The sequence below is a fragment of the Petaurus breviceps genome, unplaced genomic scaffold, assembly GCF_028583685.1.
Source record: "Petaurus breviceps papuanus isolate PSGF00001 unplaced genomic scaffold, PetGlider_PUasm1.0 90845, whole genome shotgun sequence".
Lineage (NCBI taxonomy): Eukaryota > Metazoa > Chordata > Mammalia > Diprotodontia > Petauridae > Petaurus > Petaurus breviceps.
The window spans coordinates 6,370,369-6,395,178 of record NW_027187359.1 but is presented as its reverse complement, the minus strand read 5'-3'; the positions used below and the strand labels follow the sequence as shown (position 1 = coordinate 6,395,178).

Sequence of the window (24,810 nt, the reverse complement as noted above, 5' to 3'; positions counted from 1 at the left end):
CTTTCTTTAGGACTAAATTATTTAGTTTCCAATTAGTTTTTAATCTATCTTTCCATGGCCCTTTATTGCATCATGATCTGGGATGCATTTAATATTTCTGCCTTTCTGCACTGAATTGTGAGGTTTTCATGCCCTGGTACATGGTCAATTTTTGCGTATGTGTCATGTACTGCTGAGAATAAGGTATATTCCTTTTTATCCCCATTCAATTTTCTCCAGAGATCTATCATATCTAAAATTCTATTCGCCTCCTTAACTTCTTTCTTGTTTATTTTGAGGTTAGATTTATCACGTTCAGAGAGAGGGAGATTGAAGTCCCCCACTAGTATAGTTTGGTATCTATTTCTTCCTCTAATTCCCTTTCTCCTCTAGGAATTTGGATGATATCCTGCTTGATGCATATATGTTAAGTAATGATATTGCTTCATTCTCGATGGTGCCTTTTAGCAGGATATAGTTTCCTTCCTTATCTCTTTTAATTAGATCTATATTTGCTTTTGCTTTATCTGAGATAAGGATTGCTACACCTCCTTTTTTTTTTACTTTAGCTGAAGCATAATATATTATACTCCAGCCTTTTACCTTTACCCTGTGTGTATCCCCTTGTTTCAAATGTGTTTCTTGTAGACAGCATATTGTGTTTTTTAATCCATTCTGCTATCTGCCTCCATTTTATGGGAGAGTTCATCCCATTCACATTCACCATTGATTACTATCTGTGTCTTTCCCTCCCACCTATTCCCTCCCCCATTTATGTTTTTGTTTCTTCCTTCTCCCTTCCCCTCCTTAAGAATTTTCCTTTTGACCACTGCCTCCCTCAGTATTCCCTCCCTGTGCCCCTCTCTTTACCTGCTCTTTCCCCTTACTACTATTTCCCTTCCTTCTAACCCCCCCCCACCCTTTACCTCCCCTTACCCCTCCAACTGCCTGTAAGGCACAATGGATTTTTATACTTAACAGAGTAAGTTGTTCCCTCTTTGAACCCAAACCTATGGGAGTAAATTTCATATAGTGCTCCTCTCCCTCCCTCTTTTCCCTCTATTATAATGAGTTTTTGTGTCTTTTCATGTTAGAATCCTAAACTTAACTGATTATGTTGATCCCTCTTTGAACTAGAACCAATGAAAATAAAAGTTCATATTATGTTCACCTCCCTCCCTTCTTCCCCTCTACCATGGTATGTTTTTATGCCTCTTCATGTGGCATAATTTACCTTTTTCTGCCTCATCCTTTCCTTTTCTCACATTACAGTACCTTTGATACCCTTTAATAAGGTTTTTTTTTTATCATCAGATTAGTTCATTTATAGCCATGCTCTGTATCTATGTATATCCTTTTTAAATGTCGTGATAATTATATAAATTTCAATAATGACAGGTATCAGCTTCTCATATAGGGATGTAAACAGTTTGCTCTTATTGAATCCCAAGTTGTGTGTGTGTGTGTGTGTGTGTGTGTGTGTTTTCCTTGTTTACCTTTTCATGTCTTTCTTGAGTCTTATAATTGGAGATCAAATTTTCCATTGAGCTCTGGTTTTTTCACTTTTTTTTTTAGAGGGGCAATTGGAGGTAAGTGACTTGCCCAAGGTTATATGGCTAGTAAGTGTTATGTGATTGAGGCTGGATTTGAACTCAGGTCCTACTGATTCCAAGGCCGGTGTTCTATTCACTGCACCACCTAGCCTCCCCAATCTCTGGCTTTTTCATCAGGAAAGTCTGGAAGTCCCTTATTTAATTAAATGACTGTCTCCTTGCCTGAAAGATTATGCTCAGTTTTGCTGGGTAGTTGATCCTTGTTTGCAGTCCCAGCTCTTTTGCCTTATGAAATTCCAATCCCTCTGATTTTTTAATGTAGAAGCTGTTAGGTCTTGTGTAATCCTGACTGTAGTTTCATGATTTTTGAATTGTTTTCTTTTTGGCTGCTTACAGTATTTTCTCCTTGACCTTGTAATTCTGGAATTTGGCTACTATATTTCTTGGAGTTTTCAATTTGGGATCTCTTTCAGGAAGAGTCCAGTGAATTCTTTTGCTAACTATTTTACCCTCTGATTCTAGGACCTCAGGAAAGTTTTCTTTGACAATTTCTTGGAGGATGTTGTCTAGGCTGCTTTTTTCATCATGGCTTTCCAGTAGAACAATAATTCTTAGGTTGTCTCTCCTGGATCTGTTCCCCAGGTCACTTGTTTTTTTCAGTGAGATATTTTACACTTTCTTGTAATTTTTCAATCTTCATGTTTTGTTTGACTGACTCTTGATGCATCATAGAGTCCTTAGCTTCAATTTGACTGATTCTAATTTTTAGTGAATTATTTTCCTCAGTTTTTGAAGCTCCTTTTCCATATATTTGGTTTTATTTTTAGGGAGGTATTTTCTCTAGTTAGATTTTGAACCTCCCATCCCAGTTCACAAATATTACTTCTTAAGGATTTATTTTCTTCAGTGAGATTTTTTTTCCAATTTGGTCACTATAGATTTAAATTTATCTTCTACCTCTCTAATTTGGCTTTTTAAATCTTTCTTGATCTCCTCCAAGAATGCTTTTTGGGCTTGAGACCAGTTCATATTTCCTTCTTTAGTTTCAGGTGTGAGTATAGAGTCCATGTTGTCCTCTGTATTTGGTCATTCTTGCTCACTATAATACTATTGGATCTTCTTTTTTGCTTTTGATTTCTCATCTTCTTTCTTACCCATTGTGATTGCCTATATTCTGACTTTACTTCTCAGGCTGGGACCTAAGGGCCTGGTTGTTGACTTTAGGTGTGTGACCTCTGGGTGTCAGGACTTTCAGTGTTTCCCCTGAGTTACCCTGAGTCTCACAGAGTAACCTGTGGGGGAAGGGGTGGTCTGGCCACTTTAGGTTTCTACCTCTGTGCCTCTGGGCTACAGCTCAGGCAGGCTTAGCAGCCAGGGCAGGCAGCGCTGGTGTCTGCAGATTCCCCTGGTAGTGCTAAGGCACACCTGGGCTTGTGTTGTTAGTGCTTACTGCCTCCACCCCCCTGGGCTTCAGGAGCTCCTGCTGGTCAGCTGAGGTGGGGTTTGTTGGGACTCCTCCTGCCCTTCACTTCAGACTCCATACTGTTTTAGTTACACCCTTCCTCAATGACTCCCAAACCTAAGGCTGTTTCCACTATTTTGGGATTTTACTCTGGGTGGGACATTTATCTCTGGGTTTTCTGGGTCAGGGAGGGGCAATCAGAGCAGCTAGGGTTTACTCCACCATCTCGGCTCCTGGAAGTTCAGGTAGGTGATTCTTAAACATCCACGCTGTGGGCTGATAGCACCAGGAGAAGCTGCTATTGCTGCTGCAGGCCCTGCACTTTCTCTTACCCATCTCCAAACGATCCTCCATCCTGGGTGAGACACAGCTGCGAATAGCCCTTGGGGTGAGTGAGTCTGCTGGCTGGGACTCCTTCTCACTCCTCTGTAGTCTGCTCTCAGGTCAGCACTGGTGCAGCCCCCACATGCTCCGCACTTCCCCTCCCTAGACCTACGTGAGTGCTTTCCGGGGCTGGAAATCTGCCAAGCTCCATGTCCTAATGCATTCTGTCACTCTAAAATCCATTCAGATTCACTTTTTAAACTTTAGTGACTGAATTCATGGAGGAGCTTAGAAAAGTTTCTCCTTCCATTCCACCATCTTGGCTCCACCTGAAATGCCATTTTTAATTAGCCTATTTTTTTAAAATGAATTTTATTGATGTCTTTTGTTTTCATGTGGCCAGAATTTCTTCCTCCTCTTCTGAAAAAGAGGAAGAAAAAAATTTGCAAAACTGATCAATACATCAAAAAAATATGAAAATAGGTCCAACATAGAATACCTGTGGATATCTTACCTCTGCAAAGGAGTCAGGTAGGGGAATCTTCTCATTTCTGTCCTTTGGGCCATGTCTCTTCTTTATAAATTTTAGTTTTCACTTTTGATTATTTCATGGTTATTCTTTCTGTTTAATTTGGTTACATTAATTCTGTTTAATTTCATTTGCATCATGGCAGTCATTGTGGGTGTTGTTTTCTTTCTTCTCTTTATTTCACTCTGCATCAGTTCACGTAGATCTTTCCATGTTTCCTTGTCTCCATCACATTCACAATTTCTTATAGTACATTAATATTCTGTTACGTTCACATACCAAAATTTGTTTCTCTGTATCTACTGTGTTTTCAATTCTTTGCTACCACAGAAAGTTTAGCTTATTATTATTATAATAAAGAAGGGACTTTTCCTACCCCAACCGCTCCCTACCCCACCCCCAGATTTTTCCCTTTTGTCACATTAACATACAGAACATAAGTATCAATAGAGAGTCAGAGGCATTTTTTTTCCAAGACAAATCTACTAAAAGGTTTTGTTATGGGTTCTGCAGAGATGTTGCTGTGAGATTCTGGTCAATCCCTTTCCAATAATGTAACCATTTCAACTATGAGACACTCATCACCCCACGACTTCCATCACTGAGTCATCAGATACACAAGGTCACCGACTTTTAGGCTTCCAATTTTTTCCACTGAAAAATACATCCCAAAGAGTGGGGATGACTTGTATATACACTTCGTTGCTGGATCACAGGGGCCATAACTCCTCAGTGTTTCCAGCGGCTCTTTCCTAGTAATGATCCCAGTGTCTGGGTCCACTGTTGTCATGAGGGGCAAGCTAAAACCTTGCTCATTTCCACACTCCCAATTAGGATTTCATCCCAGGTATCCTCCTGAAAAGCCCTGCAACCAGTCACCATGGTATTTGGTCTAAATTGTTCCGTTTTCATTTTCTTCTCAAGTCTGATATTAAGATCTGTCAGGAAAGCTTCAGAGAACATCGTGATGGAAGAGCAGTCAGGATAAGCCACCTGGTAGTTCTGAACAGAGGGATGGAAAATTTATATTGACTTTCTTCCTGCCACGTGGGTCTCAAACTGAACTAGTCAAAATGTTTCTGTTTTTAAGAAGCTGGGGATCCGCTGAGCTACTTCATCTCCACAGCCTCTACCCTGAATGTCAATGCCAAATATCCTGCAGTTCCGAATAGCATTGGTAGAAGATTGTTATCTAGGTACAGTCAGATCATTCATATCTGGAGCACCGAGGGTCATTTGGTCATTGTCCCACATTATGGTGATTGGCACCAGGCGAGGCTCCTGCCTTCCAGTGACCATGTGACCATCTTCCTTAATCACCAGTCAAATTCTGTCTCTCAAGTTGCATTTGTGCAGGCCCCTCGGTGCATTTGGCTTCATCCACAGTTACCTCCTTGCAAGATTTGATGAGGCAGATCCAGATCTGTGCCATGGTGCCCACCTGCTGCAGCCACCATCATTGCTGGCCCCTAGTGCTCCAGCCGGTGGCCCCTAGTGCCGTGGCGGCAGCCAGTCACAGTCCGGCCACCCCAAGCCAGGTGGCCCTGGACCACCATGAAGAAGCTATTTAATGCATCTTTTGGATAAACCATTTAGCCTGATGCCAGTCATGTGTAGCACAGTACTGAAGACTAATTCCTTCTGGACAGTAGGTTCTCAGCACCTAGACACAGGACTCTTGGGAGATGAAGGAACTGAGTGAGTTTTAAAGGAAAAATATTGATTCTCCCCTTCCCCCTTCCCCGCCCCCCCCCATTCAGTGGAGGGGAAACATCATAGAAGTGGAACCCATGTGCCAAATGAGGTGACAACATACAACTTAGAAGAAAAGTTTGGAGTGAGAGATTAAAGCCAGAAAGACAGTGGGAATATTTATTGCCACTTTGCTGATGCAACTATTGCAAGAAGCCTAAACTATGCTGATATTCCTAGAGCAGAGATAAGAGACTCTGATTGCTTAGGTTTTCTAGGAAAGGTGGTGACATTTTCTCACCTCCCCCTCTCAAATTATCTCTGTCTTGGCTTTTGCACCCCATCCCCCAGGCTAGATTGAGTTCCTGTTCCAAAGTTTTCCTGTACTTTAAGGTGGATTTATTCTTAACTTTCTAATTAGTATGATTGCAAGCTTAGCTACTGATGTGATCAACCATAACTGCTCTGGTTTGAGTGCTTCAATATTTGTGAGAGATGAGTTGCAAAAAAGAAGGGAACAGTGGCTTATCCAAGCCCTTTCCACCTGAATTTTTATCCTCACAATCTGGTTCGGGACTCAGAAGATAAATGAGAGAAAATCTCATTGATGTTGATTCCCTATTTCATAAACTTCCTAAAGCAAAGTTTATTTGGATTCAGGTTTTCCTTCCTAGGAACTAAACACAGTATTTGGCTATCTGATTTGTAGGGGAGAAGAAAATGGGCATTGTTGAGTCAACAGAAATTATAGTGGTATCTTGTCTTCTCAGCATCTTTTAGTCAATTGTGTGAAAGTAAAGATGTGGTCTACTGTGCAGTATTGCTTATGAATCTTGAGTTGATTCAGCTGAGTGAAGTTCCCTTGCCTAAGTCACCCATCATTTTCTACCAGTCAAATCAGAGAGCACCTGGAGTTCCTAATGGCTTTTTTGTATTCAGACAACCAAGCTGTAATATAAACAGCTTGAGCCTTTAGTCTTCTAAGTCAACCAAATCTCAAGGATGGCCTCAATACCTTTTAAGGAAAAACTATTCTAATTTGCATGGGGGCAGGTGTTAGGCTACTGTACTCCTCATGTACTTTCCATTTCAGCAAAACTGGCCTACTTGAAGTTCCTAGGCAAGATATCCCATTGTCTACTGCCATGCCTTTACTGTCATTCATGCCCAGATGTGCTGTTCCCTTCTCACTTTTGCCTCTTGGAATCCTTAAATCCCTTCAAAAGCCAGTTCTAGTACCATGGCTTACAAGAGACCTTTACTTATTCCCTACTTGTTACACTCTGTCTCCATACACCAATATACTTATATCTTTTTAAAATTTTTTCTTAACTGTATAAATTGTGTTTTCCCCCAGTAGAGTATAAATTCTGCCTTCTGTGGTAGCAAAGAACAAAAATAAATTAAATGTCTATTGATTGGAAAATGGCTAAAAAAATTGGTGCATGAATTAATGTAATATTATGGCATTGTAATAAGTAATGAATATAAAAAATTAAGGGAAACATTGGAAAACCAATCTCAACTGATACAGAATTAAGTACCCTGAACAAGAAAAAATCATAAGCACAATTATTATAAAATTGTAAATAGAAAGAACAACACTTTAAAAGGAACCATGTTGTATAATTATAATGACCAAGAAGCCTGGCCCTGGAAAAGACTTGTGAAAATTTTGTTGTAGATGGAGGATACTACGGGTGTGAAATATTGCATATGTTGCCAAACTAAATCAACATGTTGGTGGGTTCATTGAACTGATTTTTCCCCCTCTTTTTTTAATTCTTTGTTATGAGTAGTAGCTTACTATGTAAGGAAGAGCAAAAAAAAAAAAGAAATGGAAATGAAGATGATATAAAAAAATCTATCTATATTTTTTCCTTTTTAAAAATTCATATTTAACATTCATTTAAAAAATTTTGAGTTCCAAATTCTCTTTTTCTCCTGCCTCTCCCCTACCCATTGAGAAGGCAAGCAATATATCAGTTACACATACAAATTAATGCAAAACATATTTCCATATTAGCCATGTTGAAAAAAAAAAACAAGAAAAAGCAAGAAACATAAAGAAGGCAAAATAAGTATGCTTCAATCTGTATTCAGAGTTCACCATTTCTTTCTCTGGAGGTGGATAGATAGCATTTTTTCATAAGTCCTTTGAAATTATCTTAGATCATTGTATTGCTGAAAATAGTTAAATCATTCACAATTGATCATTCTACAATATTGCTGTTACTGTGTAAACTGTTCTCCTGGTTCTCCTCACTTCGCTTTGCATCAGTTCATGTAAGTCTTCCCAGGCTTTTCTGAAAACATCTTGCTCATTATTTTTTATAGCACAATAAAATTCCATCACAATTATATACCACTACTTGTTCAGCCATTCCCCAGTTGATGTGTGTCCACTCAATTTCCAATTCTTTGCCACCACAAAAAAGAACTGCTATAAATATTTTTGTACATATACATCTTTTTGTCTTTCTTTGATGTCTTTGGGATACAGATCTAGTAGTGATCTTGCCATGTCAAAAGGTATGCAAAGTTTTATAACCTTTTGGGTATAGTTCCAAATTGTTCTCCAGAATATTTAGATGGGTTCACAATTGTACCAACAGTGCATTAGTGTCCCAATTTTTCTACAACCCCTCTAGCATATATCTTTTTCTTTTCTGTCATGTTGGCCAATCTGATAGGTATGAAGTGGTACCTCAGAGTTGTTTTAATTTTCATTTCTCTAATCAATAGTGATTCAGATCATTTTTTCACGTGACTATTAATAGCTTTGATTTCTTATGAAAACTGCCTGTTCATATGCTTTGACCACTTATCAATTAAGGAATGGCTTTTATTTTTATAAATTTGGCTCAGTTCCTCATATACTTGAGAAATGAGACCCTCTTCAGAGAAAATTGCTTTAAAAACTCTCCCAGTTTTCTGCTTTTCTTCTCATTTTGGCTGACTGGTTTTGTTTGTGCAAAATCTTATTAACTTCATGTATTAAAAATTATCCATTGCACTTTCTGGGATCATTTCTATCTCGTTTGGTCACAAATTTTTTCCTTACCCATTGATCTGAGAGGTAAATTTTTCCATGCTCCCCAATTTACTTATAATATTGTTGATGTCTAAATCCTTTACCCATTTTCACCCTGTTGTGGTGAGATGTTGGTGTATGCCTAATTTCTGCCATTCTGCTTTCCAGTTTTCCCAGCAATCTTGGGCAAATGGTGAGTTCTTACTCCAAAAGCTTGAATCTTTGGGTTTGTCAAATACTAGGTTACTATGATGATTTACTACTGTGTATTGTGTACCTAATCTATTCCAGTGACCCACTACTCTATTTCATAGCCAGTACCAGATTTTTTTTTTGATTACCACTTTGTAATATAGTTTGAAATTTAGTACTTCTAGACTGCCTTCCTTCATATTTTTCCCATTGATTTTCTTAATATTTTGACCTTTTTTTCTTCCAGATAAATTTTATTTTTTCCTAGGTCTATAAAGCAGTTCTATAGTAGTTTGATTGATGTGGCATTGAATAAGTAAAATAAGGTAGAATTGTCATTTCTATTATATTAGCTTGGCCCACCCATATGCAATTAATATTTTGCCAATTGTTTAGATCTGTCTTTGTGTTGGATGTCTTATTATTGCATTCATATAGGACTTGGGTTTGTCTTGGTAAGTAAGAATCCATATTTTCAAGAGCATATAAGCTTATTGAGGGCAGGGACTGTTTTGTTTTTGGTTTTGTATCTTCAGTACTTGGCACAATGTCCTGTACATAGTAGGAATTTCATAAATGCTTGCTGATAGGGTGGCTAGGTGGTGCAGTGAGTAAAGTGCTGGACCTGGAGTCAGGAGGACCTGAGTTCGGTTCCGGCCTCAGACACTTAACACCCACATGGAAAAACTAGCCGTGTAACCTTGGGCAAGTTACTTAACCCCAATTGCCCTCCAAAGGGCAAAAATAAATAAATGAAAATAAAAAAAATAAATGCTTGCTGAATTGAATTTTGTTCTCATGTCAATTGATTTACATCTGATAAAATTCAATATGACCTTGTAATTGGTGTTATCTCTTCCTTTATTTATTACATCTTTTTGGTATCAATAATTTGGTCAGGATGGAGTTGTTTTGATTAAACACCAAATCTTTTTCTCATTTCTAATCTTTCTTCTAGCTTTGTATTAGTTTTAATCTTTGCTCTAACAAGTTGGTGGTCTGAGTGCACACAGCTGATTCAGGAATGACTCCCACATGTAATGAATCATTTCATTTTTGTTAAAACATAATCAATTTTATTTTTTATGTTATTTGGTACTTACCTAACTGGAATCTTTTGATTCTTTTCTCAAAGAAACTATTCTGTATTCATAATTTTTTGACTTTTTTGTGGTCTAAAAGTCTTTGGCTTATTAAATTTCTGATTCCTAAGCTATATTTCCTTCTATTTTTTTAGTATAAGAATTTGTTATTTAAAATTCTTTATCAAAAATCTGTTTTCTTTCTTTCATCCTCCCCCATCCAGAAAAAGGAAAAAAAACTTGTAACAAATATATAGTCAAATGAAAAAAATTACCATATTAACCACATCCAAAAAAATACAATCTGTCTCATTCTGCTGCCTGAATCAATCATCTCACTGTCGGAAGGTGGGTAACATGCTTTGCTGTAAGTCTTCTAGAGTTATGCTGAGTCTTATTTTCCAATTAATTTTTTTGTGTCCTTGCCTATCCCCACACTTTCCGTTCATGTAATCAAATATCAAAGTATATGTTGATTTAATTTGTACAGGTTTATCAAGTTCCTCTTAGAATTCTTCTACCTTTTCATTCTCTGTAACATCATATGTGATAATAATTTTCACAGTGGTTTATTTAAATATTTATCATATAGTATGAGATTACCAAACATCTCATAACATTGTGTCTCTTGTTGCCTTTGCACTCACAGTAAAAGCCTTATCTGCCAACCCCTCTATCTCCTCCAAGAACTTGCAAGCTATTCTTCTGTTCAGCTGACTTCCTTCTGTCTTCTGGTTTCTGTTATTGTGAGAATATCACGATTGGTAAGATTTAGTTTCTCCAGTAGTATGTATAAATAGTATCCCACTTACTGGTCATTGGAAAAGATCTCCAAGTACCAACAGCTGAGCTACTGCTATAGATGGTCTATAAACAGTGTGACTTTTAACACCCTTTTCTCTCTTTGTTACTGTCATTGCAAAAGCTAAAGGTGACCACATAGGACTGAGAATCATTTTGTGGTTTTTCGTGGGTTACTGGGGTCAAAAAAATTCCTCACCAAGTGGTCAGCCTACTAGTAGTGATCTTCATGCTTAGCTAAGCAGGTTCTTAGAAATCAGATACAGTCTGTTTGAAGCCTTTCCAGCATAGTTGAATATGCAGGGTAATCTCCATACCATGATGATGTAGCATCAGAATAGTGTGGAGATTACCAGTGTCATGTGCATAATCTGGAATGGCTTGTTTTACTGGCTCTTTGTGATCCCTGTTTTCTTTTCTAGATACCTGCTAACTATATCTTCCTTTCTTCCTTCTTTCATTTTTTGGGGGAGGCAATTGGTGTAAAGTGACTTGCCCAGAGTCACACAGCTAGTAAGTGACTGAGACTGAATTTGAAATCAGGTCCTCCTGACTCATGCCAGCACCACCTAGCTGCCCCTTACATCTTTAATTATGTCCTAGAATTTTGCCAGAAATCAAAGCGAGGCTCATTGCTGTAGAGTTTGGAGGCATCGTCGGGGACTTCCCTTTTTGAAAATTTGGACATCTGACATTCTCCAATCCTCAGGTTATCTCTTTGACTCTTCACAATCTTTCAGAAGTCGCTGATCTTCTTCCAGCAACTACATTTCCTAGTTCCCTCAATACTTTGGGATGAATTTCATCTGACTTGAACTCTTCTACTCTCCACTTGATTTTGATTCCTACCAGCTATTTTTCCCTGGAAAAGAAAAGGGAAGAGATGAAAAACTCAGTCTTTTCTCCAGCTGTGATCATTTCGTCACCCTAAGCAATGGTCCTGTCTATTCTTTGATCCTCTTTCCCCCAGTGTAACTTAAAAAACCAACAACCATTAAAAAACAAACAAAAAAAAAAAGCCCTTTTGTTGTCATCAGTCTTCCTCATAAGCCTCAGCCCATTCTGAGCTTAAGCAACCCAGGCACTATTCTTAGAGATGCAGGGTATTTCTCCTGTATTCATCTATTATTCTATCTTTCATAATCGATCTCCTTGGACCATTCTCTTTGTAATTGTTTCTCTTTGTGGTTTCATAATCTTCTTGAGAGCCTTCCATCCCTCCTGCCTGGACTGACTTCCCTCACAATTTTAGTCTATAAAGATTGCACATATGCCTTCTCTGAATTCTTTGAAATCTACTTTCCTACTATCTCTTTTACCACCAAATCTAAGATGAAATGGTCATTTCTCCTCAAAATTCCCATCACTTCCACCCTTCTCATTGGTCAGAATCAGGTCTAGAATTGCAACTCCTACATTGGTTTCTTTTATTGAAGGATGAAATCGTCATCAAAGCAAGCTCAGGGAATTATTACCAATTATACTTTTGACAAATTGGTCCAATAGATTGTAAGATGGTGATAGAGAGGAAGGAATGCTGAATCTGGACCCAGATGACGGCTTTAAGAATCCCAGCTCTGCCTATGTGACATTGAGGCAGTCACATCACCATTTTGGGCCTGTTCCCTTATCAGCGAAATGAAGCAGTTGGATTCAGTGTACCTCTGAGACTTCTCTTTTGGGCCTAAATCTGTGAACCTATGTTCAGAAAATCTGAAACTCTTCTACTACTCTGAAATGCCTCTGGGCTCAGCTTATGATCAGTTTTTCTCAAACTTGAGAAGACACATTACTTCTCCTTTCTTTACAAAGTTGAAGACTTTAATGTATTGGCTTTGTTGAATTGCTTTCCCCCCACTTTCAAAGAATTCTTTTATTCTATATAGTATCTTCTTTCTGTCCAAGTGTTTTGGAGGATTAATTTTGCAGGATAATTAATTTTGTTTCCACCTCTCTTCAGTCTTCACCCAAATGTCCCTCGCCATGCTATCTTGTGATTCCTGGGATTCCTCTGAGTAGATCTTCACATACATCACTTCAGATTCTGAGCCACAGTGACTAGTAGGAAAAATGCAACTTAATAAGCTTTAACTGAAGCAGTCACTGGCTTAAAAGAATATTTGAAAGCTTCTTAACTAGATTGGAAGTCATGAGTAAGTGCTACCCCTGAAATCTAAATTGTAGTCAGTTAGAGATTTAAGTTACTATCGACTTCCATCCAGATCCTTCAGGGACTTCCAACTTTATCTCTGTCATACTGACTAGAGAAAGCCAGGAGCCCAGATTGAGCTTATAAATGTTGACATAGGAGTTTGCAACCTGAAGTTCAAAAGGTGGTACACAGGGTGCTCTCCAATGGGAATTTGGGAGCATTTGCACCGCCCTCTGCTACACTGGAAAAATCTAAGCATATCAGAACTAGAATAAATGAACCTTAGAGATCATGTACTATTTACAAATGAAGAAAATGGGGAGCTAAAATTCTGACCTGACTTCGCAGACCAAAATTCTTCCTATTAGACTACACTGTCTGTTTACTCTATATATTGCTCACCCAGCCCTACCTAGGACACAGAAATTTGCAGGGCTAATGTCAACATCAATGAATGTTAGTACTCTTCCAGCCTGCCCTTTATATGTGTGAGTACACACACACACACACACACAGATTAGGATTGTGAGGGGGAAATACAGTGGAATAAACTATAGAAATCTGGGTTAGGTATTACTTGCTGGGGCAGTATTTTGGTGAGACACCAAAGCAACACTAGCTATATTGGGTAGTTTAATGCCCCCATGTTGCTTGTGTTCTCTCCAATGTTATGTCCTCCCAACATTAAAGCAGCACTGTTCTATACACTCAAAACAAGTTGCTTTCAGATAGCTTAGCCAAAGAAGCCATAAGCACACCAACATCTCAGATTCAAACCCTATTCTACATTCCCACTGCCAATGAAAGCCAGGTCCTACAATTGACATCTAGATTACAGCAGCTTCCCCATTTGGCTCCCTCCCACCTACCCTGTTCTATACATAATTCCTAACAACTCATTTATGTAACTTTCTGACACAGGGTTTAAGTATTTTGCCATTTGATCCTCTCAATAGCCCTAAAGTGATAGGACCTAGACTTGGCCAGAATCCACTTAGCTAGGGTGAGGGGTGAACGATTTGATCCCATGTATTATCAATTCAAAAGTCCAACATGATATGCTGCTCTCTCATATAACTGACTGGATATTATTTCTAGAAGCTCTGATTCCTTTGCTTTATTGGTCTCCTACTGCCCATAGAGTCCAATGTAGCTTTCAAGGTTCCCTATAAACACTATTCACTTAGGTAGTTTTCTGGCTATATGGAGTGTCTTCTCATGCTCTCTCTTCAGGCAAAATGGAGAGGAGCAGACTACATGAAAATGGGGAAATTTAACTGATTAGAATTGGGATTCATCAATAGATGTTATTCTAGAGGCACACCTCTCCTGGCATGCCCCAAACAGCTTGTGCCCTATTGTGTTTAACATATAATTAATGACTTGAGAAAGGGCATAGATGTCATGCTAATAATAACATGTGCAGTATGATCCAAAGTTGGAAGGGATGGCTAACATGAACAAGTCAAGTTCCACAATGACCTCTCTGACAGAATATACTACAAAATCTAATAAAACAGGGATAAATGCTGCCTTTGTTTTAAAATAAACAGATAAACTCCAGTCACAAGTACAGGAGGAGGGAGACAATGTTTCCTATGAACCTCCCTCTACACTGGTCAGACTACAACTGGAATATAACACACTTTGGGGCACATTTTAGAGGAATGAAAAAAGAATGGTCCATGATTTTAGCATTAGTTGGACAATTTTCCCATCAATTTATAACCTGAGGTAGTGAATTCCTATGATAGTATTAAGAGCCTGAAGGGCCCTTGGATAACTAATCCAGCTACTTTAATTTTACAAATGAGGAAATAAGCCCTGAAAGATTCTGGCTTTCCAAAGATCACAAAGGAAAGGAGCTGAGTTTTGATTTCAACTCTAAACCTGGTGCTTTTCCGCCACTGAAACACAAGGAATGCCTCACTAAAGGTCTTTGGATGACCACTTTTTTGGACTGCCACAGACAGAGGTTAGAGTAAATTTCCAAAGTTCTTTCTGAGATGAGTTTGTGAAGTTGGACACATCATTCAAGAGCTTTGATGTTTCTAGTTCTAGTTTTCTTTGTAAGAACCAAGAGAAAATCACCTAATCTTTTACATTCAACTTGTTTCAAAGTAATTCATTACTTTTGAACTGAAGGCTTTCCATTTTAAGGGAATCTATACCACGTTGTTCTCTATAAATAAATGAAGGCCAAACCAGAGTTCAAAATCAAGTTTTTGTTTTTATATGAACAGAAGTAGACCATCTAGAAATATTTCAGTTTATTTAAATTGTTAAGTAGAATATGAAACCGAATCTGTAGCTAGTGCTGTACCAGAGGATGGACAAATGGGTTGGTGTTTGATGAAAACAGCATCTACACAGAAGCCCGATAGACTTACAGAAAAGGGGCTAAGCCCTAATATTAAGCAAATAAAAGCTCATGTTTTAAACAAAGATTATACAAAAATTGATTTATACTCCATTTTCCCTTTTGATATTTAGAAAGTGCAGATTTAACAAAAGGTAGCCACATCCTGCCTATTTACAATGCCGATTATAATTATGCAAACAATGAAACTGTCAGTCTATCACCCAAAATCCCAGTGTTTTATTTCTCACCTTAAGTCACCCAATTGAGATGGCAAAAAAAAAAAAAAGCAACCTCCCTACCCCCACTCCCCACAAAACAAAAAAACTTAAGACAACTTCACATGCCAGAAAAAAGGGAAACAAAAAATTCAAATGAAATTACTATGCTGACAGCAGGTCAAACCTAGAGCTTGGAGAAGGCTTTTATACTGCCCTTTCAGTATTATAATTTTAAAAAAATTTGGCAAGGCTGCTTTTAGTAGGAAGTATGATTTAAATTGAGAGGAAAAAAAAAAGACACAGACACCCCCCCCCCCATGAGGCTCAGAAAGGTACATTTTAGGGTGCTACTTGGAAAATACATGGATTTTTATGGCAGAGATCCTCCCTTGTTTGCATGAGTCAAGAGGGCATTAACATGCTGTTCACGAAAAGGCAAGACTCATTTTCAATGGGAGCTGCTGTCCTAAACTCAGCCTCTGCTAGAAATGAATCATGCTATTCAATAATTTCAACAAAGGTATCATCTTAGGATGCCAGCAGCAGAAGGAACTTAACTTGTGCTATTCTAATAAGCAAAAGCAGCAAAACAACTGGAAACATAAGAAAAAATAGGAGCAGGGCTAAAGATGGCTAATGATCTTATATTTACATGAAGTACTTTTTGCTGTCAGTTTTCTAATCCATGTTAATTCAATTTTCCAAAAGGTTTTATAATTAAAAGAGATAAAACTAATTACAGTTGAATTTCTGAATCTTAAGGTAGACAATGTTAACACTGGAAAAAATGTTTTGGGGAGGCCAAAGCTTAATACAACTGGCAATTTGTGGTGTTCAATTTGACCCTTGCCCTATTTAAAAAAAAAAGCTCACAAACCTTTTTCTGGGCTACCAACCTGCTAGAGGAGTTGCCAAAATGGAGACTGTGTAAATTTAGGCTAACTGATACATTGGGGAACTGAATACTCTATACACATAATCAGAAAGACAAACCACATCACCCTCCATTGAAACACTAGTGCATGCAAATAACTCTTCCGTTCTTAACGGATACATAGGAGGAGAAGAAGGAGAGGAAGAGGTTAGGGAAGGGAAGGGAAGGGAAGGAGAGTTGGGAGAGAGCAGATAAGGGGAAGACACCAGTGAACTGACATTTGCTAGTGGGAAGTAGTTAGTAGGTATATTTGAGAGTTTATCTTGCAAGTTAAATCAGTGCTTTGTGTTAAACTTAGCAAACATTGGTTTGCCCCCCTCTCCTTTTTTAAATTTAAAAAACAATTTATACCATGAAGGAAAAAATAGCAAATAAATCACTATGCAGGCAATGAGGTGGGATGGGTTCAGTGGCCAAGGAGAAGTAAAGATATCAGGAGCAGTTTTGAATTGCAAGGCCACTTTATAAGGAGACTCAGCAAATGAAAGTTACCGTTTCTGCATTATCTGTTGTCCTCAATTCACTACATTGACAATAAAAGCCAAGCAAACCACAAAAATTTCATATTTAAAAATGGTTACATTTGGATATGTCTCCTGCACATGCGTCCACCAGAACAAAAGGAAAAAAGAAACAAAAACCAAAAAAGTTTCTTTCCACATAAGGCACAGGACAAAATTAACCCCATTTAAACGTTCAAGGCGGAAATGAGAGTGTTTTCCTGTTTTTTTCTTTTCTTTTGCTAATGCATGTCTATAGATAATAGGGACTCAACTCAAGCACATTATCCATAACAGAAATTCCACTGTTGTACAAAATAAAATTGTTAATTCTAACTTTTATTCTTATACAATTTGCAGAATAGAATCGAAATGATTGCTATAGGTTTTAATGTTGATAAGAACTGGACTATAATACAACCAAAACATAGTGGTGAGCTGAGCAAGTACATTTAAAAATGAAGTCACGGACATGATTCTTCTATACATTTTTGTTTGGAGAAAATTATATAATCAGCAAGCAGTCATAAGATGGAAGAACAAAGAGAGGGCAAATAGTTGTTAAGATGTGGAAAAAAAATGTTTGTTTAGGTTAAAAACGGACAGAGTGGTTTATTTTGCAGCAAGAAGAGAAACGGTTGGTGGATGGCAATTGATGGAACAGGAGAACGCTCAGCAACATTTGCTCTTCCAGCCTGTTACTCCTCCTCCGCTGCTGATATCTACATTTTCACTGTTGGGCTCTTTTACAGGGGTCTGGAATAAACATACACAAGAAATTAACTGATGACAAAAATGCAAAATTAATGTCAACAGAAGTATTTCTAAAAATGTAAATCTTTTAGCAAATGTGAACCTGCCGGGGTAGAGCAATGAATCAGGCAACTTGGGTCTGGAAGACTAAAGACCAGATCACCCAGCTGACTCTACCAAAAGTCTTTGAAATCCCATCCTCTGTGAAGAACTCCTGCACTGATTAGCAGATAAAGGAATGACATCTTTTAGCCATGACCACTGGATACCTATTGTTATTTTCTACTCTGAAGTTCAAAAGGCTGTTGCGAGGAAAACTTTGTAAACTTTAGTTACAGAAATGTGATTTTTGTACTGACTGATATTTTTACTACCTGCATATCCTTTCCTATATATATCTATCTATCTCCCAGTCTGTGCTATATATCTTCAATTGAAAGCTCCGAAAGAGACGGGATTCACATCAGTGTGGTGGCCTATAATCACCCAATACTTGACAGTCCTGAGTGATAACTTCAAAACAGATTAAATAGGTTATAAATCAATTATTCCTATGTGAATGTGTAGAGTGCTATAAACAACATAGTCACTGTTGGTTAGGTCCCCAATTCAAATGGAAAAATATTAAAGTCTAAAGTAGCTACAATTAATTTTTTACTTCCCCCTTGGAAATAATCTGCCTAATGTGATTTCTTCACTGATAATGGATATAGGAAATACCTTCTTCCTATCACCATGGAGAAACTATTGCTGAAAAAACAAAACAGAGCTTGGCTGTATTTTAAAGTTGGAAATTCTTAATTCTCATAGCCTGCCTTTTCTTTATATTACAGAGTTCCTAAGCATTTGTTTTCTAAAAGGAAAAGTGCATCTTGACTGAAACAAAAGTTTCAAAATGAATCATGACAAAGGTATCTAATCAGACATTTACCCTGATTTCACTGCAACCATTCCAGTGCCTCAGTCCTCTAAGATGCCAAGACAAAGCAGGTGGGTCTGTCAGTGGCTGACAGCAGTCAGGCAATAATGACACTGGGGATCCTAAGCAGCTGCTGCTACACAGAAAGCGGGGCCAACTGTATATTCTCTGACCTTGAGGGATTTACATTCCCCTAAGGAGAGGGGATCTATGACCTACACACTGTACACAAATAAGTACATCCATGTGAATATGAGGAAGGAAAAAAATAATCATAATAACGGAGAGGGAGGTGGGACTCAGGACAGGCTTCTTTTGGGAGGTGGCAGGTACCAAGGCCAAGAGATTCTGAAAGATGGAGGTGAACAGGGAGAGCAGCTGAAGTATGGGAAACAGTTTATGCAAAGGCATGGAATGCAGAGTTCTGGAAGCAACAAGGTAAGTCTAGGATTGGGGAACAAACTGTTTGAAAGGGATGAATTTTTATAAGCCTGTAGGGCTAAGGTTAGACTGTATAAGGGCTTTAAACAGCGATGTGAAGGATCTGTAGAGGCATCTGCTGAAGGACAAATGTAAAGATTTCTACTTTAGGAAGACTGACAGCAGTGTGGAGAATGGAGAGTGGCACCTAGAGTGTCACTCTTCTCTCACCCCTTAATGAGAGGCCAGCTCCTTCCTGCCGAAGCAGCAAGTGCCATACAGAGATGAATGAACTATGGAGTGACATGGAGAGGAAAGGGAGGGAGAGAATGGAAAGGGGAGAAGAGAAAAGGGCCTGGGACAGAAACTCAGAAGATTCCCCTGATCAGAGGGTAACAAGTCACTCTATGGGTCTCAGTTTCTTTATAAGATATGAATTTGAACTAGGTCACTTCCAGCTCTAACACTGATTATGACACCAATTCCATAACCCTTGCCAAAAAAAAAAAAAGTGTCACATTTTGTACACATAAATCACCAACCCCCCCCCAAGCCCCTTTCACTTTATATTTGGTATATCTTGATATAGTAAAGGTAAACATAAAAAAAGTCAAGTTTATTGGATATATTTTGAATAACAGAATGCTTTTAAAAGGGCCAAACATTCAAATGACTTCAAGTATTATTCATAAAGTAAAAAACCAACCAAACAAAAAAAAAAAACCCACTCACACCAACACACTTACCTTTCGAAGTATGTCTTCTGCTAATGTGAGGAATGCCTTCTCAATGTTTATATTTGCTTTTGCACTAGTCTCAAAAAACCTAATACCATGCTCCCTTGCAATCTAAAATAGAAAGAAGCAAAATGACCATCACAGAACAATCTAGCATAAACTCTCCACTGATAGGTCTACAAGCAATTTTATAAAGGTGATGATATTTAGGGTTTGCCCAAGGGGAAATTGCTCTTTTAGGATAACATAGTAAAAAGACAGAAGGGCATAACCATATTTCAGCTCTGCTGAGAAGTGAACTTAAGAGAGGACCAGAGTGACATTTTTTCTTTTTTGGTTTTACTGTTATATGCTTCTAGTGTTCCTAGCCATGATTAGACAGAATATGTGGAAAAAATCAAGGTACCTATTAAACTACTTGTATGCACAGTGTCTGATACATAGTAGGGGCTTGTTGATTGACTGTCCAGTTTCTCAAATCATTAGTTTTAGTGAGTACACAATTATTAAATGTTTCTGACCCTTTTACATTCTATGAATCTCAAAATTAAGTTATACTTGGTATCAGATTCCAACAATACAGACCCAAAGTAGAATATATCCTTTAATGTAGGACTGAGTTCTACTTGGAGACTGACCAACTGCCACTCCAAGAAATCTGATCCTGATCCTAAAAAAGGGCGGTTGTGGACAACAAAAGGAAGCAAGCTACCTCAGCCTTGTCCTTTGGTTAGAGGATGTGGGGACACTCTCAGTTGGACAAACATGTCCTTTATCTACGTGGCTGATGTGAAGAACTTCTCTTGACTATGTGCATCAAATGAGTCTACCTTTGCAGCCATTAAATGAGTCTACTATGTGCTAAAGTTTTTCCCAAAAACCCTGAAAGAAAAAGGAAATAACGTTAATTTTATTCAGGACTCGTTACCTGTTCTCCTTTTGATTTAGGTACAACTCTTTTATCTTCCATGTCACACTTGTTTCCTAGCAGCATCCTTTCCACATCTTCATTGGCATGCTACAAGAGGACAAAATTTTACTTTTCTAAAATATATTTTACAAGTTTTGACGCAAGCATTAACCTTTTTCAAAATAATTATAACAGCTTCAGCTTAATGTTTGTTAATATGCTAACATTTTATTTATACAGCACTTACCTCACTGGATCCTCAGAACAAACCTGAAACTGGTGTACAAATATTATCATGCCTGCCTATCAAACAGATGAAGAAACCCCCAGAAGTTAAATGACTTATTTGAGGTCACGTATTTGCTAGGTGAGTGCACGTCATCTTCTTTGCATCAGAAGAGGGCATCTTGGAACTGTTGCACTTAAATAATACATGCTTTAAGGCTATATAATTAAGTTGCCACAAATTCCTCTGTTACCTTTGAGCCTGTTTCTCTCTACGGAGAAAATATTTGTATTACCTATCTCACAGGACTGTTGTAAGGATAAAGTGAGAAAAATATATGCAAAGTACTTTGTAAATCTTAAAGTATGATACATAAATCATGATACAGTAGAATTCTGAATTTGGAGTCATAAGACAATGACAGCCAAATCTGAACTATCTGGATCCCATTGGTCAAGTTCCTTAAACTCCCTGGACCTCAGTTTCCACATCTGTAAAATGAGGGGGTCAGACCAGATGATCTTTAATTTATAAAGCAATACTCATTCCTTCTTTCAGCTCTAGATTTGCGATACTATAAATGTGAACCTCTATTACTTTCTAGATATTAGTTCCAAAATATGCCACAGTGCAAAAACTACGGTTGAATTCAGCTGCCATCTTGAAGGAGGTCTTAGTCTCAAGCTTTTAATTTTGCAGATTAGAAAAGTGAAGTCCAGAGTGATTTAAATGATTTACTTGCTTGTCAATAGAGGTAGAAAGTTGGCAAAGTCAGTCTTTTGACTCTAAACCTAGTGTCCTGGACAGGAGCAAAAACTCTATACAGAAAGATCAAAACCCACACGTAACGTCAAAAAAAGAGCATTTCCATATACAAGTAAAACACAAGAAGATAACTGTATGTGAAAGAGCAACTCTCCTTTATACATAGCTTGCTTTCTTTTTGTGTTTTTCATAAACAACGTGCTTTTCTCACAATTTCATCCCAAGTGGTAGAGAATACAAATACTGTAACCATTTTAAAGATGAGGAATATGATGCTCAGAGTTCAAGCAACTTGCCCACAGTCACACAAGTAATGAAATGTCAGCACTTATAACCAGGATTTGTGGTACAACATTTTTCACTTTTTTTTTTTTTTGGCTTTTTGGAGGGCAACTGGGGTTAAGTGACTTGCCCAAGGTCACAGGGCTAGTTTTTGTGTTAAGTGTCTGAGGCTGGATTTGAACTCAGGTCCTCCTGACTCCAGGGCCAGTGCTCTATTCACTGTGCCACCTAGCCACCCCCAATTTTCACTTTTATAAGTCAATTATGCCTATCCTTGGAAGATTCAGAACTTGAATGCTTCAGGGACTACTTAGAGTCAATGTGGCTTCAATCAACCTTTCCTTGAAAACAATTTTCAAGTCATTAGATAGAAAAAAGAGGGAAGAAAACAAGGTAGATGAGCCTGAAATGAAGGCTACAAAGAGGTGTCCACAATGTATTCTATCATGACAAAACAGTGGTAAAACAAGTAGGATGTAAAAGGAATAAAGGTGGGGGGGAGGGGGGCCGCCTCCTGTCATAGGCAAGTACCAGTATCCTTTACTTAACAGAATTCTAATGTTAAAGGATTAAATATTTAAGCCACATTTATATTAAGGAAAAATGCCTTCTCTTCTTAATGCTGATGGTTGGGAAATACTGAGAAGTTGCTTTAACAAGTATATTCCAGCGGACAGATCTGAGCTTTCACTGTTAAACAAAAATGGCTACTTCAGTCCTTAACTCTTTTCACAGGTAGCACTGTAAAGTATACAGGGATTAACATGGATTGACTGTTGTGTGTAGCTGAAGACATTCAAATGAAACAAAGCAAATTCAAGTGGTGAGGAAGGTAGAGAAAAGTAAAAGAATTATACTACACGTAGAGTTGTAAGTGTTAAGGCAGTCTTTGGCTGGTGGGAGGAAAAACAACTAGCTAACAAACAATTGCTAACATCTCATTTTTAGGGGGAAATTAATCAAGACAAATGAAAGAGTTAACTACATTACCAGAGTTGGAAGTACTATATTTCTTTCATATTTTGCTTTGTAAAAATGAAAGCCCAGCATTATTCAAGTTTTATGTAATGTAGCCATTACTGGATTTTCTTTATAGTAGTACAACTCAGTATCACAAGTTGTGCACAATACTATTCACAAGGTACTCAGCTAGATAAAATGTGTTGTGACCCTGTGAGGAAATAAATTATGATTCTTGTTTAAATTTCACATCAAGACAGTGGTGCTTTGTAATGTTTCTGCTGAATAACACAGAGCTTCCTTTTATCTCACTGATTAAGGCATTCTCCAAATTGTCAGTATTATTCAGCTTATGAGTATGTCCTAACCTGTTCTTGGAGCACAAACCCTGCCTACTGATATGAGCAAAATATATAAACTGCCAATTGTGTTAATTTATTTTCCATATCCATGACCTATTTATTCCTACATCCAAAACCTTAAGTTTTTCTTGGTTTGGTTTTAAATTGTTTATAACATGAGAATCCTAAGTATCATTCCAATATCCAGCTATCACCTTCTCTCCTCAATGCAAATAAGTACCATGGGTGTACCACCAGTGGGTTTCCAGTGATACAACTTTTTTCTGAAGTTTAGGACACAAAGACACGGTGATTAGATCTGGATACTCTTGTGATATGACCTAAACTCCCATGTTTTTATGGTCCCTTTTTGCATGTGTCCTGGGGGTTCTCAGCCATTGCAAGGGGATGTCTAGTCCCTGAAACAGTCAAGAATTTAAATTTCCTACTAAGGGTGACTTTGAGTTAGTTTACAAGCATAGGCATTGGAATTGTGATTCCAAGGTACTCACTCCTTGAGACTCTGGTCTTCCACTATTGCTAAATGATCACTGATTTGTCCCCAAGACACTGTTCCCATTTCTCAAAGGATTAGTACCTATGGATACAGGCATATAGAGACTTATAAGAGTATGTAGGTGACAAGTAGATGGGAGAAAGTAAAAGGATGAGAAAGTAGGAGCTAGATGGAAGAACACAATTAAATGTACAACCAGTGGATGAATATGGAAAAAAAAAAAAGATCAAAGTAACCATAGGCTTCTAGTTCCAACAAACATTTTTTAGTGATAATTTCCTGACTGCCATCTAAATCCCCCCATCCCCGGCCATTTGACTTATTAACCTGAGTCTTCAAATTCAGTTTTAAGTTGTGTGTAATTATGGGAAGATTAACTCCACTAATATGGAATTCAAGATAGTATATGTTTACACTTCAGAAATCCATAACTTCACTGGTGTCACACTTTAGTAGGTAGTTTTCAGGAGCTGCTGTTTAGTGTCTGTGTGTTTCTGTCAGTCTGTCTCTCTCTCTCTCTCTAAATTACCACATAGTGGGCCTAACTTCCTCTTAATGAGCCTCCCTGAAATACAACTATCCTAATCTTCATATAATAGTAGACAAAGTCTATTACAAGGCCTGTTCCCAAAACCTTGATTCTTCCAATTAGTAAAATTAAAACAAAGGCAATTGTTTTTCAAGGTGAATGTTAAACCTTTGAAGTTGGACTTTTAAGCATTCTAGAAAAAAATTTATTTTTTAAAAGAAATTTTAGAAAGCACCTGTAAGGTAAGTGGCACAATTACAGGGAAGGAATCAATATTCCATAATCTCATGCTTGTCCCTTATACTTACGTAAAATACCTAATGTAAAAATGGGAATGCTGAAGCCCCAGACTTCTATTTTTCTTTTATTTTCAGCGTTAACCAGTTAACTAAAAAAGCAGGCATGGTTCAAACTGTCATAAGCTAGAAAACTTGTGTTGGCTGAGTTTTGAAGTGTTTACAATATACACTGGGAGAAGTTTTGGTTGATTTAGGCAAAATTAAACGTAAAGGCCACTAAAGTTATTTTCTACGTGTCTTTGATATCTGTTTATAAAATACAAGTTAAGAGGAGCAAACCTAGCAAAGAATACAGAGAGTCAAAAGGAATAATTTCTTGGTTCCATGTATTCTATGCC

General features: G+C 37.8%; 2 protein-coding genes and 1 pseudogene across 2 annotated transcripts in view; all 3 read right to left on the bottom strand.

The window, feature by feature from the left end:
* The window catches only part of HADHB (hydroxyacyl-CoA dehydrogenase trifunctional multienzyme complex subunit beta), a 228,772-nt gene that overhangs the window by 158,064 nt on the left and 45,898 nt on the right, over positions 1–24,810 (bottom strand). The gene's annotated exons all lie outside the window — the stretch shown is intronic.
* LOC138148981 (mitochondrial amidoxime reducing component 2 pseudogene) lies at positions 4,402–12,633 on the bottom strand (annotated as a pseudogene).
* Positions 15,011–24,810, bottom strand: part of RAB10 (RAB10, member RAS oncogene family) — a 99,327-nt gene continuing 89,527 nt past the window's right edge. Inside the window, exons 4-6 of the mRNA XM_069072021.1 lie at positions 20,572–20,661; positions 19,653–19,754; positions 15,011–17,570 (exon numbers count right to left, since the gene is read on the bottom strand). Coding sequence (XP_068928122.1) covers positions 17,487–17,570; positions 19,653–19,754; positions 20,572–20,661 — 276 coding nt within the window. The 3' untranslated portion in view covers positions 15,011–17,486. The remainder of the gene's footprint in view (positions 17,571–19,652; positions 19,755–20,571; positions 20,662–24,810) is intronic.